A 14,902-nucleotide genomic window follows, 5' to 3' on the forward strand; every position below is an offset into this window, starting at 1 on the left:
TAATATTGCTTATATTGAACTTACCTAAAAGGTGATTTGGGACTGGAATTATAATGTTTACCCTGTAAAATGCACAAATAAGTCTACATCTTATCATTGTTATTATTGCCTGCCCATTGTCCAAATTTGCTTTAGCCACTGTTAAAACACAAGAGTTCACTGTTTTTATCTACTTAGGGACCAGTGTAGTCCATTGATTTTGTTTCATGTTGTGCTTAAGTCAACCACCTTTGTTTTAGAGTAACTTAAGGAGTATTTTTACTGGGTTCACTTTAGAGTTGAGTCATGCCTTGGAAGACTGATCAACATCAGCAATTAAGTGACATACATTATGTTCAAGTCATCATACACATTCTGTCTAACTATGAATCACCTATGATATTGCCCTGTCTACTGTATTGCAGGAAAAACAGAGGTTTCTGACCGATGTTCTGCATGAAGTGATGCTGCTGGACGGCTTGGTCAGTTCCCATCCAGTATCACAGGAAGTGCTGCAGGCAACAGATATTGACAGGGTGTTTGACTGGATCGCATATAAAAAGGTGGGGATAAAGAACAAAGTGCCAGTTAGATATTTCATTACCAAGATAGCTAAACTAATTCAGGTTAGATGTGTATATTTTTCTTTTCTTCTGGGCGGATAGACATAGACTGTGAGTTAGAAAACAGAGTCACTAGGTTCATGAGCTACGGCTTTGCTTTAAAAGTTGGCAAAATAGAGATTAATATTTGCCAAATAATGCATAGAAATATTGGAAATATTAATAAATATTTGGAGAATCAATATGAAGTTGCTCTACAAATGATGTTATGTAAATGTCAGTTTTTATTATTATTAATAAAAGAACTGACCCATATAGTGACAACTTAATTTTCACCAATGCCCTTAAATACTAATTTATTTTGATGGGCCAGTACAAATGGATATAGGTAATGACATGATATATGCATCTTATATATACTATTTGAAAGATATTTTGAAAATTAAACATGTTTCCTGAATAACTAAACATAACAAATGAAATTTTAAAAAGACTAGACTTTGGCAATGAATAATTTTGAGCCAATGACTAGATGTAAAAATAAGGTAAATATGAATTGTTACTTGGATTAGGATTTTTCTTGGTATCTCTTCGTTGTTCTAATTTTAATATGATGATGTGCCTCTTTGTGTTTTACACGCACTAGCCACTTAATGATAGTTGAAATAGGATCAAAGTCTGCTATGATCTTTAATGTAGGTTAAATTGCATTTTTTGGAATTTTTGTGTACTTTTTTTTTTGAGACAGAGTCTCGCTTTGTCACCAGGCTGCAGTGCAGTGGCGCCATCATGGCTCACTGCAACCTTTGCCTCCCGGATTCAAGTGATTCTCCTGCCTCAGCCTCCTGAGTAGCTGGGAGTACAGCATGGGACTACAGGCATGTACCACTACACCCGGCTAATTTCTATATTTTTAGTAGAGACAGGGTTTCACCATGTTGGCCAGGCTGGTCTTGAACTCCTGATCTCAAGTGATCCACAAGCCTCGACCTCCCAAAGTGCTGGGATTACAGGTTTGAGCTGTGGCGCCCAGCCTGGAATACTATTCTTGATACTCTGTGAGGGATAAAAAGATATCATGAATAGCAGCATGGAAATAATTAGGAAGTTAGAAGTTTTTCCCTGAAGCGTTTATTGTAGTTAATACACACACAAAATATTTTGGTTGAGTCCTGTTAGTCCTCCAACTTTGTTCTATTTTTTTTTTTTTAAGTTTCTTTGGTCCTTTGCATATGAGTTTAAGAATGAGTTTGTAAAGTCCTACAAAATTTATACTGGAATTGCAGGAATGTGCATTGTGGTTATAAAACTATTTGGGAGAGTTGACATCTTAGCAATATTGACTGACCCATGAATACAGTATGCCTCCAGTTCCTTTAGGTCCCCTTTATTTCTATCCATGATGTAGTTCTTAGTGAATACATTTGTCATAATTTTTTCAGATTTATCCCTAAGTATTTCACATTTCCAGGCAATTGTAATAGTATTATTTTGAAATTTCATTTCTAATTTTTGTGTTGCTATACATAGGATGCAGTTCATTTTTGCCTATTTATCTGGTACAATAATAAATAGAAGTGGTGAGAGCAAACCCTTGTACTGTTCCTAATTTTAGAAGCAATACCTTCAGTCTTTAACCATTAGTATGTCTCTAAATATTTATAAATGCCTTTTATCAGGTTGAAGATGTTGCATGCTCTTTCTACATTGCTGAAAGTTTTAATCAGAAATGAGTGTTGACTCAATTCAATGCTTTTCTCTAGCATCTATCAAGATGGTTATATATTTTTTGTTTTTTAGTTTGTCATTATGGTGAATTATAATGATTAACTCTTTAATGTTAGGCCATCTTTGCATTTCTGAGACAAACATCATTTAGTCATAATATATTATCCTTTTTATAAATTGTTGGATTCAATTTGCTAAAAACATGTTTAGAAATTTTGCACCTGTTCTCATGAGGGATATTAGTGCCTAATTATCGTTCTTGTAATGTCTTCCTTGTTGTCACTATAATACTAACATCATACAATGGCAACTATTATCTTTTTCAACTTTCTGGGAGAATTTGTATAAAATTTATATTATGTCTTTCTTGAATGTTTGTTAAAATTTACCAGTATAACAGCAGAGACCTGAAATTTTCTTCCTGGGAAGGTTTTTAACTAATGATTTAATTTTGTTAATATGTGGTGGGTTATTTATTTATTTTAATGTGAGCATTGGTGGTTTATTTCTTTCTCAAGGACTTGGCCCATTTCATCTAAAATGTTTAATTTATTGGCATAAAGTTTTACAGGATATATTCCCTTATTATTCCTTTAATAACTGTAGCTTCTCTAATCATATAACCTCTTTCATTCCAGATATTGGTAATTTGTGTATTATTCCTTTTTTTGTGATTTGTTTAGCTGAACATTTATAAATTTTATTGATCTCAGAAAAGCATCTTTTGTTGTAATTGATTTTCTCCCTCGTTTTCTATTTCGTAAATATCCTCTCTAATCAATATTTCCCTTTTCTACATACTTTGAATTTAAATTTTTCTTTTCTCTAATTTCCTAAGGTGGAAGCTGAGGTCATTAACTTGAGACCTTTCTTCTGTTCCATTTTAAACATTTATTCTGTAAATTTTTTCTTAAGTGTACCACCTAGGAAATCTCCCAAATTTTGATATGTTGAAGTTTCATTTTCATTCACTTTAAAATGCCTGCTAATTCTCCCTTTCATTTGCAAAAAGACATTTGCCCCATGTCTTATTCAGAGTGTATTATTTAGATTCCAAATATTAGAAGATTTTTCCAGAAAATTTTCTGTTATTCATTTCTTACTTAATTTTATTGTGGTCAGTGAATATACTCTGTATGACTTGAATCTTCCTAGATTTATTATGGTTTATTATATGACCCAGAAGTTGATATGTGTTGGTAAATGTACTGCATCCACTTCAAAAGAATATGTATTCCACTAGTGTTATCTGGAGTGTTCTATAAATGCCAATTAGGTGAGGTTGGTTGATAGAGTTGTTCAAGTGTTCTGTATCCTTATTGATTTTCTGTCCACTTGTTCATCATGCTTTCTTGATGGGCCTTCATTGTGTGGATTCCCTCACGTAGTACCAAATCAAACATCTAAAACTGTGGAGAAAAATAGTGACCCAGTTATCTGCTGGCATATCTGAAAAATAATTTTCAAATGTGAATATGGAGAAAGGAGGATTAAAACATTTAGGCTGAAATTTCAGGGACTTCATTTTGATAATCTCAACATCAGGCCTTGATGTAAATTCAGTTTCTTAGCCTTGTTCTTTGATTTGGCTTCACTCAGGTTCTTCCTATAAGAAAACTAGTATGTGCATAATGGTTAATAACCAATTACTTTGTAAGTGGAACAAAGGTAAACTATGTTGGATTTTGTAGGTTAAACAACATCATTCTGGGATGTATGACAGGTAATATAGATGATTCTGGAGACATAAATAATAACTGCTAACATTTATTACATGGATACTCTGTACTAGTCACCAAACTAACATTTTACATTTATTATACAATTTAATTCTTATAAGCATCTAATGGGGTTGTTATGATCATAATCCTCACTTTAAAGAGAAGTATTTTGAGTTATGGTAAATTCAAGGATATGTTTCCCAGAAAATCAGGTTCCAGAGCCAGTATTCTTAATTATTTTCATATTTGATTAACAAGCTTGGCTGGAATATTTATTCCAAAATCATTTAAGCCTGTGCTTATGTTCTAGGCACTGTGTGCTGAGTAGAAGAGATGTAACAATCAGTAATACACAAAAGAGAGAAAACATAAATAAACCAGTGTAGTAACATATGAGTGCTATCTAGCAATATTTCCATATTAAATGTTGACACCTGAAGTCATCTTGAGCAATTTATTCAATCTTGTTAACTAAATAATGGGTAAATTTGATATGTAGTATTAACTTTCAGAATGGTTGAGTTAGGTGTTTACAGTATCATCAGAAATCTACCTTTCTTCAGTTTATTGGATCTCTTTCTTTCTGACTTAATTTCTAGATGATCCTTAGGATGCACTAAGACTCATCTCATAAGGGCCTCAATTTTGTGTCCCTACTGAGTTCAGAGAAAGAGTAAATTGACTCCCATCCAATAGAATCTATATCTGTATACCCAAAGGACTATGATTTGTTTTGATTAGGAAATAGATTATCACTGGCCAATCCTTGTGTCCACCAGGATGGAGTATTCTGACTGGTCAGTGAATGTCATGAGCTCATCCTCTGTGATGTGAGACAAAAGTCCCATAGCAGTCAGGACCCCTGGGATCACTCAAAGTAGAGGAGGAACAATTTCCGAAAGGAAATGATCAGTAGAAAAAAAGTAATGGATGCCACCTCAGAATCTAAGGAGTTATGATAGAAATATCTACAAGATACAGTCACAAGATAGGGGAGTAGAGGGGAACTGTAAAAAAACAAGAAAATCATCCTTCAGAGGAAGCTCAGAAAAGAAAACTGGTGATTAAGTGGAGCATCAAAGAGTTAAACATAATCATGGTGGAATGTGAATTTTGAGTAGCAGACTGGAAGAATAAGCGGGATATGAACTTGGAAGACATTTCCTTTCACACTAAGAATTTTTATTTATTGATTGACTTATTGATTTATTGATTTTGAGACAAAGTCTCGCTCTGTTGACCAGGTTGGAGTGCAGTGGTGTGATCTCAGCTCACTGTAACCTCTGCCTCCCAGGTTCAAGCAATTCTTCTGCCTCAGCCTCCTGAGTAGCTGGGACTACGGGTTCCCGCCACCACGCCTGGCTAATTTTTGTATTTTTAGTAGAGATGGGGTTTCACCATATTGGCCACACTGGCCTTGAACTCCTGACCTCATGATCCACCTGCCTCAGCCTCCCAAAGTGCTGGGATTACAGGCATGAGCCACTGTTCCCGGACAGAAATTTGTAGTTTATCCAACAGGTCAAACAGAACCAAGGAGAGTTTAAAGCCAAGGAGTAACATAATTAAAATTGCATTCTAAAAAGAATATTCCTGTAGATGTAGAGATGGAGTTGATATTGATAGTTCTGGACAATTCAGGAAAGATTGTAGAGACTGGAGTTGTAGAATATATCACTTATATTTGGTAATGTTGTATGTAACACAATAAAAATTTCTTGCCACTGCTCTTCTGTGTTCTTCTCCTTAAAGATCTCTGTTACTAGTCAACATTAACCTCTGCCAACAGTCAAACCCTCATTGCATCAGTGCTTTGCTAGCTTATCATCTCTTGTAATTATTCCCTTAATAATTATTCTAATTATTCCCAGTTCTGTTTTTTGTTATTCTCCCTGAATAGTAATTACAATACACTTTAAATAACTTTTTATAAAGAAATGTATTATAGCAGAACAGAAGATTATAAAAAAATAAAGGTTAGGAACCAATAGGCCAGCTCCTAATTTGGGATTGAATTTAAGAGCCGACTGCCTTTGAAGAAATACTGGGTAATGTTCCATATGGATAGTCCCAAGGCCATTATTAAACAAATGAAAAACTCCTAAAATTGCAAGCATTTTTAAGAATGGGAAGAGAAAAACATGAAAACTACACTATTTCAAAAAATTAGGTCTGGTGAAATAACAAGTTTCCCATTTTAATAGTAGATTGAAAATGCTTTTATTCTTGAAGTGTAATGGAAGCAGGAAAATACTTTCCATAGACTGGAAGAACTGGAATAGATGGATTGAGACAATCTCTTTGTTCTAGAAGCACAAAGGAAACAAGAATCAATGACCCAATTACCTAGATGATGAAAGTGAGTGAATGCTCATTAAATTTACGTATGATGCCAAGGTGGAGAGGGTTGCTACAAGCTTGGAAGAGAAGAACAGAGTTCAAAATGACTTCAATTTTAAAGAGATCCTTTACAAGCAAGAACACTTTTCCAGCAATTCTTATGTCATGGTTAGTATATTTGTACACCAAACAAAATTACATAGAATAAAAGGTAAGAGAATTAGCAAGTGAAAAAATCTTCAAAGGAACATTGGGGACACAAATTTTTTAAAAAGTGATGGTGGTAGAAATCTACCTTGCTGTGCTTTGCCAATATATTCCACACCTTAAATTTGAAAACCCTTTGACCAACAGAAGTCAACATGTGAAATTTCTGTCATATTTAGAAATGAATAGGAAAGGCCAATCATCCGTTTGTATCTATCATCCCTTGTAATACCAGGCTCCTCATCCACAAAATCATGCCAGTCAGGTGATGATTAATCCGCAGAGGGAGCACTATTAATGCTACACAGAGTATGCCTTATTTCTGCAAGGGGGAATAAAAAAAAGATGATGCCTTTCTTCAAGAATGCAACCCTGCCAGGCATGGTCTCTCATGCCTGTAATCCCAGCAATTTGAGAGGCTGAGATGGGAGGACTGCTTGAGTCCAGGAGTTCAACACTAGTCTGGTGAACATAGTGAGACCCTATCTCTACAAAACATTTAAAAATTTTTAAAAAATTAACTAGGCATCATGGTGCCTGTCTCTAGTTCCAGCTATTCAGAATGTTGAGGGAGGAGGAATGCTTGGGTCTGGGAGTTAGAGATGACAGTGAGCTATAATAGTTCTCCTGCACTCCAACATGGACAAGACAGGAAAATCCTATTTCAAAAAACAAACAAAAACAAACAAACAACAACAGCAAGAGCAAGAAATGAATGCAACCCAATAGAAGACATAAAACACATGAAATAATAATAGTAATTGTACTGTGAGTACTACTAAAGCATATCTATCATTTAATGATCACTTACTATGTACAATGTATTTTGTGAAATGCTTTGCATGTATTATCCCATTTACTCCTGACAGAAAACTTGGCATGCAGGCATTTTTAACTCATTTTACTGATGAGGAAACTTACACTTAGGTACTTAAGTGATTACCACAGCATCAGATATTAAGCAAATAAACATTTCAGGATTTGATGTCAGATATATCTAAGTTTGAATCCTGAGCTCTTATCTACAAAGTCTTTCACAGATAAGTATATTTCAAGGCAAATTATGATATGGACCATCTCAGTAGATGGCAACTCCAAGCTCCCAGGCCACCCTTGATCCTGTCATGCAGAGACAAGATATTCTACTCTCTTCTTCCTCTTGCTACTCTCTTCTTCCTGTTGCTCTCTCTCTTCCTCTTGCTACTCTCTTCTTCCTCTTGCTCAAGCCTTGTAAGATATGCCTCTTTCCTCTTTGCCTGCCACCATGATTGTAAGTTTCCTGAGGCCTCCCAACCCATGCTTCCTATACAGCCTGCAAAACTGTGAGCCAATTAAACCTCTTTTCTTTATAAACTACACAGTCTCAGGTAGTTCTTTATAGCAATGTGAGAACTAATACAGAAAATTGGTACCAGGAGTGGGGTATTGCTATAAAGATACCTGAAAATATGGAAGTGACTTTGGAACTGGATAATGGGCAGAGGTTGAAACAGTTTGGAGGGCTCAGAAGAAGACAGGAAGATGTGGGAAAGTTTGGAACTTCCTAGAGACTTTTTGAATGATTTTGACCAAAATGCTGATACTGATATGAACAGAGATGGCCAGGCTGATGAGGTCTCAGATGGAGATGAGGAACTTATTGGGAACTTTGAACTTGAGTGTGCTGGTTTATAGTGTCTGGCGGAAGAAATTTCTAAGCAACAAGGCATTCAAGATGTAGCCTGGCTGTTTCTAACGGTGTATGCTCATATGTGTGAGCAAAGAGATGATCTGAAACTGTCTGAAACTGGAATTTAAATTTGAAAGGGAAGCAGAGTGTAAAAGGTTGGAAAATTCATAGCCTGGCCATGTGATAGAAAAGAAAAACCTATTTTCTGGGGCGGAATTCAAGTGAGTTGCAGAAATGTGCATAAGAAGAGCTGAATGTCAATAGCCAAGACAATGGGAAAAATGCCTTGAAGGCATTTTAGAGATCTTTGTAGCAGCTCCTCCCATTATAGGCCTGGAGACCTAGGAGGGAAGCATGGTTTCATGGGCCAGGTCCATAGCCCTGCTGCTCTGTGTAGCCTTGGGACATGACACCCTGCATTGTGGCTGCCTTAGCTCCAGCTGTGGCTAAAAGGGGCCAAGGTATAGCTTGGGTCATAGCTTCAGAGGGTGTAAGCCATGACCCTTGACGACTTCCATGTGGTGTTAAGCCTGTGGGTGCAAAGAGGACAAGAGTTGAGGCTTGGGAGCCTACCCTAGATTTCAGAGAATGTGTGGAAATGCCTGGGTTTCCAGGTGGAAATCTGCTGCAGGGAAGAGCCCTCATGGAGAATCTCTACTAGGGCAGTGTGGAGGGGAAATGTGGGGTTAGAGTCCCCACATAGAATCCCCTCTGGGATACTGCCAAGTGGGACTGTGAGAAGAGGGCCACCATCCTCCAGACCCTAGAATTATAGATCCACTAACAGCTTGCAACGTGTCCCTAGAAAGCCACAAACACTTAATGCCAGACCTTGAGTGCAGCCATGGGAACTGAGCCCTGCAAAGCTACAGGGGCAGAGCTGCCTAAGGCCTTGGGAGCCCAACCCTTGGATTAGTGTCACCTGGATGTAAGACATGGAGTCAAAGGAGGATATTCTGGAGCTCTAAGATGTAATCACTGCCCTGCTTGGTTTCAGACTTACATGGGGCCTGTAGTCCCTTTGTTTCAGCCAATTTCCAAATGCTTTTGGAATGGGAGTATTTACCCAATGCCTATATCCCCATTATATCTTGGAAGTAACCAACTTGTTTTGATTTTATAGGCTTATAGTTGGAAGAGGTTTGCCTTTTCTCAGATGAGACTTTGTTTAATGCTGGAATGAGTTAAGACTTTAGAGGATGGCTGGGAAAGCATGATTGTATTTTGCAGTGGGAGAAGGACAGGAAATCTCATTTGAACTGCAATCTCCAGTGTTGGAGGAGGGCCTGGTGGGCAGTGACTGAATCATGGAGGTGGATTTCCCCCTTGTGGTTCTCATGATAGTGAATGAGTTCTCATGAGATCTGGCTGTTTAAATGTGTGTAGCACCTCCCCCTGCTCTTTTCTTCCTTCTGCTCCAGACATGTAAGATGTGCCTCCTTCCTCTTTGTCTTCCATTATGATTGTAAGTTTCCTGAGGCCTCCAGAGCCATGCTTCCTGTACTTTCTATGGAACTGGGAGCCAATTAAACCTCTTTTCTTTAAATTTCCTAAATTACCCAGTCTCAGGTAGTTCTTTATAGCAATGTGAGAATGGACTAATATACCACCCCAGTCTAAATCAGCACCATTTTGCCAGAATCATTTTCTGCAACATCTCTCTGCTTTTAATCTTGTTCTCCTACAGCCTATCTTTACCAAGCATTCAGAGTGATATTTATAAAACCTGTGTCATATTGTGCCAGTTCTTTGCTGGAAATTCCATAATGACCCCCTCCCCCGACCCCGATAAAATAATAATAAAAGACACAGTCTTCATAGTGACCCATGAATCCCTTCCTGATCTCCACTCATTCTATTCTCCCCAGTGACTTATGGACCCCTGACTCTTATTTTATCTCTTATCTATCTGAATTATTCTCTATTCCTCTCCCCTCACTAATGGTGCTACTGTTCTACCAGCTCCCTTGTTTCCCCTGAGCTCTACCAAACTCCCTCCCACACGAGGGCCTTTGAATTGGTCTTTCTCTTTTATGAAAAATGTTACTGCACATAGTGTCATAGTCCCAGCTTGCTCTCCTTGAAACCTTTGCTTAAATGTCAGCTTCTCAAGAAGACCTCCCATTTAAAATGGGAACGGACACCTTCACTCTTTTTCCCCACTCATTTTTCTTATTCTGATCCTATATTTACTGATTTATTTGTTATATTTACTATATTGTTTGACTTTCCACTTTCCCCCATTGAATGTGAGCTTCATAAAGGCAGAGATCTATGTCTAGGTTTATCACTAATGTATCTCCAGTACCTATTATACTGCCTGTGTGCAGAAAGCACTCTAATAAGTATTTGTTGAGTTAAATTAAAGTAAATGTCAGAAAAACAATATAAACAAAACATTCTGGTGTTTCAGAGGGAAAGATCCCATCTGTTTATAGGAATTAGGAAAAAGAATTGGCTCTTGAAATAGGATTAAGGAATTTCCAAGGTAATTCCATATGAATTCCAGAAGGGAAAGAAAGATTGTGTTACCCAGTCATTTAGTTTTCTAATGGGTTTCATCACATGTGGCCTGACCTCTCAGCCCTGGACCTCAGGGACCCCCTTCTGTGAGCTCAGCTACTCTCCTGCTGTCTGTTCCCTCTCCTGCCTCAGGCACAATTAGCTTCCTGTTCTGCAAGTCTTCCTGGCTCTTATTTTTTCAGACAGGTCCTTCTTAGACTTTGCTTTCCCTACTCACAGTGACTCAATTACCTATATACTAACAAATGAATGTAATAGATCACTATTTTGTGATACTCTTTAGATATTCTACAGTATCTGGTATATTACATGTATTGATTAAATATAACACTTGTGGTCATTTCTGTAAAATGGTTGGACAATAGGCTTTTAGTGTGCTATATGATGGCAATAATAGGCAATAATAGTAGCAGCTGTTTTTTTGTCACTGGACATCCACTTATTTAATCTCCCGTACTTGTACAATATAAGGTATATATTCTTATCTTCAATTTACGTAACAGTAAATAGAGGCCTAGAAAGTTTAATGATGTGCTCCAGCTCCTAAACGTCAGACCTGGGATTCACATCTTATTGTTTCTAACTCATACGCTTTTCACTCTACCAGGATTCTTGTCAATTGTGCCATTGTTTCAACAGAAAATATGATTTGAGTTTTCATTCCGTGAATGAAAAAAAAAAGTCTTATTTAAAAATAAGTAACATACTGGCATGCATATCAAAAATAAAGGTTATAAAATCTGAGAAGTATAAGCACTGGTTATGATCATCTCATAAGGAAAATGTGAACAAACTTGGGACTGAAAAAATTAGGCAAAGGAGAAAAAGCCAGAAAAAGAAGGGAGGAAGAGAGATTGATGTTGGAACATTTGGAGATAAAGCCTATAGAAAAGGCCAAAGAACTTACATGTGTCCACCCTGGAGGATAGAAGGCTAAGAGGTGACTTAATAATTGGCTCTAATATGTGAATGGTCATTATGGGAAGGCTGCTCACCACTTCTCTGTCAACATCAAGGTCAGAGTAAGATAGATGGACTTAAATTACAGGAAGAAATTTCAGTTAATATAAGAAAGAACTTCTTGACATAAAAGGCAATTAAACGTTTTAATATGAACGACCTAGGCTTGTGAAATCTTCATTCTTTGATATTCTTTAAAAATGAAATTTGAAATGTGCTCCCAAATTAAAAAATTAAATTGAAGAACTACTGAAAAAATTCCTCCTGGATATTAACTTCACGTTACATAATAGTCAGATAATATAAAATTTATAGCTTATCAGAAATTAATTTTTTATTTGCATATTTATGTGTGTATCATTAAATTTCTTTTTGTTTTAAATATAGAAGTGTGAGTGGTTAAAAAAAGAACTACTAGCTTCTTAGGTAAACAGAAAAAATGTAAAAATAATTCCCATCTATCACTGAATGGTCTACTGATACCTATTAAACATCATCACAGTAATTTCTAGATATAACATATTTTTGTTATTCTTTTTCTTTGTTACCAGACTTTCCTTTTGAAGCTAAATCAACGTTATACTGGACCAGCAGCAATATTAAGACATTCTGTAAAGAAAATGCCTATTTGCTTTCATAAAGAAAATGTACATGGTGGGAGGAGATACTTTTATTGATGTTTTGTGATAAATGCCTTTACCACTTACTGGTAAATTATTAATTTGTGCTTTTTGCTGATGGAGGCAAGTTTTCTTTGCACACATATTTGACTGATTCATCATCATTTAATGGTTTCTTTTTATTTTTTCCTGTGCAAACCTTAACACTTAATACAGCTTATTTTCGTTACACAGCTCTCCTCATTAGATGTCCATCTCTGGTTTGGCATTTACTTGATGAGATGGAAAGAAAAAGTCTGTATTTAATAAAAATAGGTAGCAGATTACTGAATAGAGTAAGGAATAGATTAATCCTATTCAAAGGATTCTTGTTATCTTCTCCTGTCCCTCTTTGTGTCACACTGTATTATTGTTAACTAATGGTTTAGATAACTACTTTTGAATTCCTCTGTTGCACACAGTTTCTGTCTTTTTTACTTTGCTGAAAAGCTTAACAAGATGCAATGTTGGTTTTGACTCTATTCTTCTGCTTTCTTATGCAGGCTTTGTGAGAGCCAAAGTGGTGATCTCATGATATGAGAAACTTAAGGGCCAAAACCATGTAACCCTTAGCTTGCAAAAGTTGGCTGTAGTGAGGTTATGCTTTCACGGCTTTCAGAAATGCTTCTACAGCTACAGTTGTTCTTGTCTTCTGCTTGTGCAAAAAACTTAGTTCTAATGACTTTTGCAGTGGGTTTACTTATGCTAGACTTCTTCAGTAGTCATAATGAAAAATAAAAAGTTAGCATTTAAGTTAGTATAAATGGTAATATGTAATATTATAACATATTATATAACATATAATATAAATGGTAATATAGATTTTTATAGACTTTTCAGAATGACAGAATTCTATAGTATTTAGAAAGGAATAGATTAAGATGTAAAGGATAAATAAGCAAGGCAACTAGAATCGAGGATTGACATTTTGATAAATGCGAGGTATACAGGAAGGAAAAGGAGAATAGAGATAATAGTTCCTATTTACAGAAAGAACGCTTGGAGAAAATTCAGAATAAACATATTTAGAATATAAGTAGTGTTTGTATATCTAACAATATTGAAAGTGGTTGAACTGAATTGATTTTTCCTGTGGAATAATTGTGAATGAGTTGTGTTTTGGCATTTGAGGAATGATTTTTAATCAACATAACCACACACCAATTTTTAATCAACCACACATGGTATGTTAATGAAATATAAACATCTTCAAAAGCCCTATACAGTTAGCAATGTTATACATGATGTTCAGAAGCATTAGTACACAGTTGTTTTTACCATTGAGGTCACCTTTTATTACTATTTCCTTTTCATGTGGACCTAAATATTATCTTGTTTCATTATAAAAATTGTATTTTTGAAGTATTTAAGAGTTCAGGGCTTAATTAATTGAAGACATATATAAACCTCAATCAGAATTTCAGCTTCAAACAGGTCAAACTGTTGCTCCATGGGGCAGACACAATTCTAGTCAAACAACAAAGACACACTTTCTCTTGGTCCCAAGTCTTATTTTCTCAGGTAAATATGTTATTTCCTTGGAAATGATGAAATTGTTTCTTTGGACATACTCTCACAGATATTTTTATGGATTCTTTCGTGGGAGGCTAAGGACCATTTGATGACATACTGAGAAAATTATCTAGAGACTACATGTTGTCTATATTCATTGTCATTCATGCTATTGCATATTTCCTAGGAGGACCAGAATCAAGTCGCTGATTTTTGTACTTTTAAAAATAGAATGTCTTTCAGCTTTTTCTGAGTTAATTTTGAATCAGTATTAGGAGGTTTAACTGTGATTTCATGCAACATAGTGTTACCTTGAAGACACAGAGAGTTTTTTAAAAAAGTACAAAATCTGGCTTTTGTCTTAAAGGCATTTTCCCAAGAAGGAGAATTTAAGCACCATTTTTAAGGTTTCACAGATATATGAAAAGAAGACAAAGCTGAAGGTGAGAAGTTTAATGGGAGGCCTCCCATAAAGCCAGGACCTTAAAGAGTTACACCTTAGCACACCGATGAAGTAGAAATAAACCTATCCCCATCCTCAGGGGACTACAAAGAAATTACCTGTTCCAAACTTTGGCAGCAAGTAAAAAGGGAAAGAAAATTTCTCCTGAAAATTTGCAACTACGAGCAACCTTTGACTGGCATCAGATCTCAGATGAAAACCATCTTGGTGTGCTGTGAACCTCAGGCCAGGATTTAATTTAAAATGGCTGGTCCTGGACTAGAAGGTGTCCCCAGACACCAGACAGACACTAAAACATATCCTTTCTAGGAAAGCCCACCTTCGTATCTCATCTCAGAAGATCTCCACAGATAAATCTCAAGGAAAAAAAAAATTTACAGTCCAAAATCACCAGTCACACAAAGAAACAGGTTTCCACGAACATGAGACAGCAGAAACAATTAAGAGAAGAATCATTTGTGCATATGACTGAGACATTAGATACATGACTCAGAGCATAAAATAGTATATTAATAAATTTGAGGAAATAAAAGACATTATAAGCAAAATGTAAGCATATATAAAGAACAACTAGTGAG

General features: G+C 36.0%; 1 protein-coding gene across 1 annotated transcript in view; it reads left to right on the forward strand.

The window, feature by feature from the left end:
* The window catches only part of TRHDE (thyrotropin-releasing hormone degrading enzyme), a 423,163-nt gene that overhangs the window by 246,450 nt on the left and 161,811 nt on the right, over window positions 1-14,902 (forward strand). Inside the window, exon 6 of the mRNA XM_011929347.1 lies at window positions 405-542. Coding sequence (XP_011784737.1) covers window positions 405-542 — 138 coding nt within the window. The remainder of the gene's footprint in view (window positions 1-404; window positions 543-14,902) is intronic.

Source organism: Colobus angolensis, unplaced genomic scaffold (genome assembly GCF_000951035.1).
Source record: "Colobus angolensis palliatus isolate OR3802 unplaced genomic scaffold, Cang.pa_1.0 Scaffold80, whole genome shotgun sequence".
NCBI lineage: Eukaryota > Metazoa > Chordata > Mammalia > Primates > Cercopithecidae > Colobus > Colobus angolensis.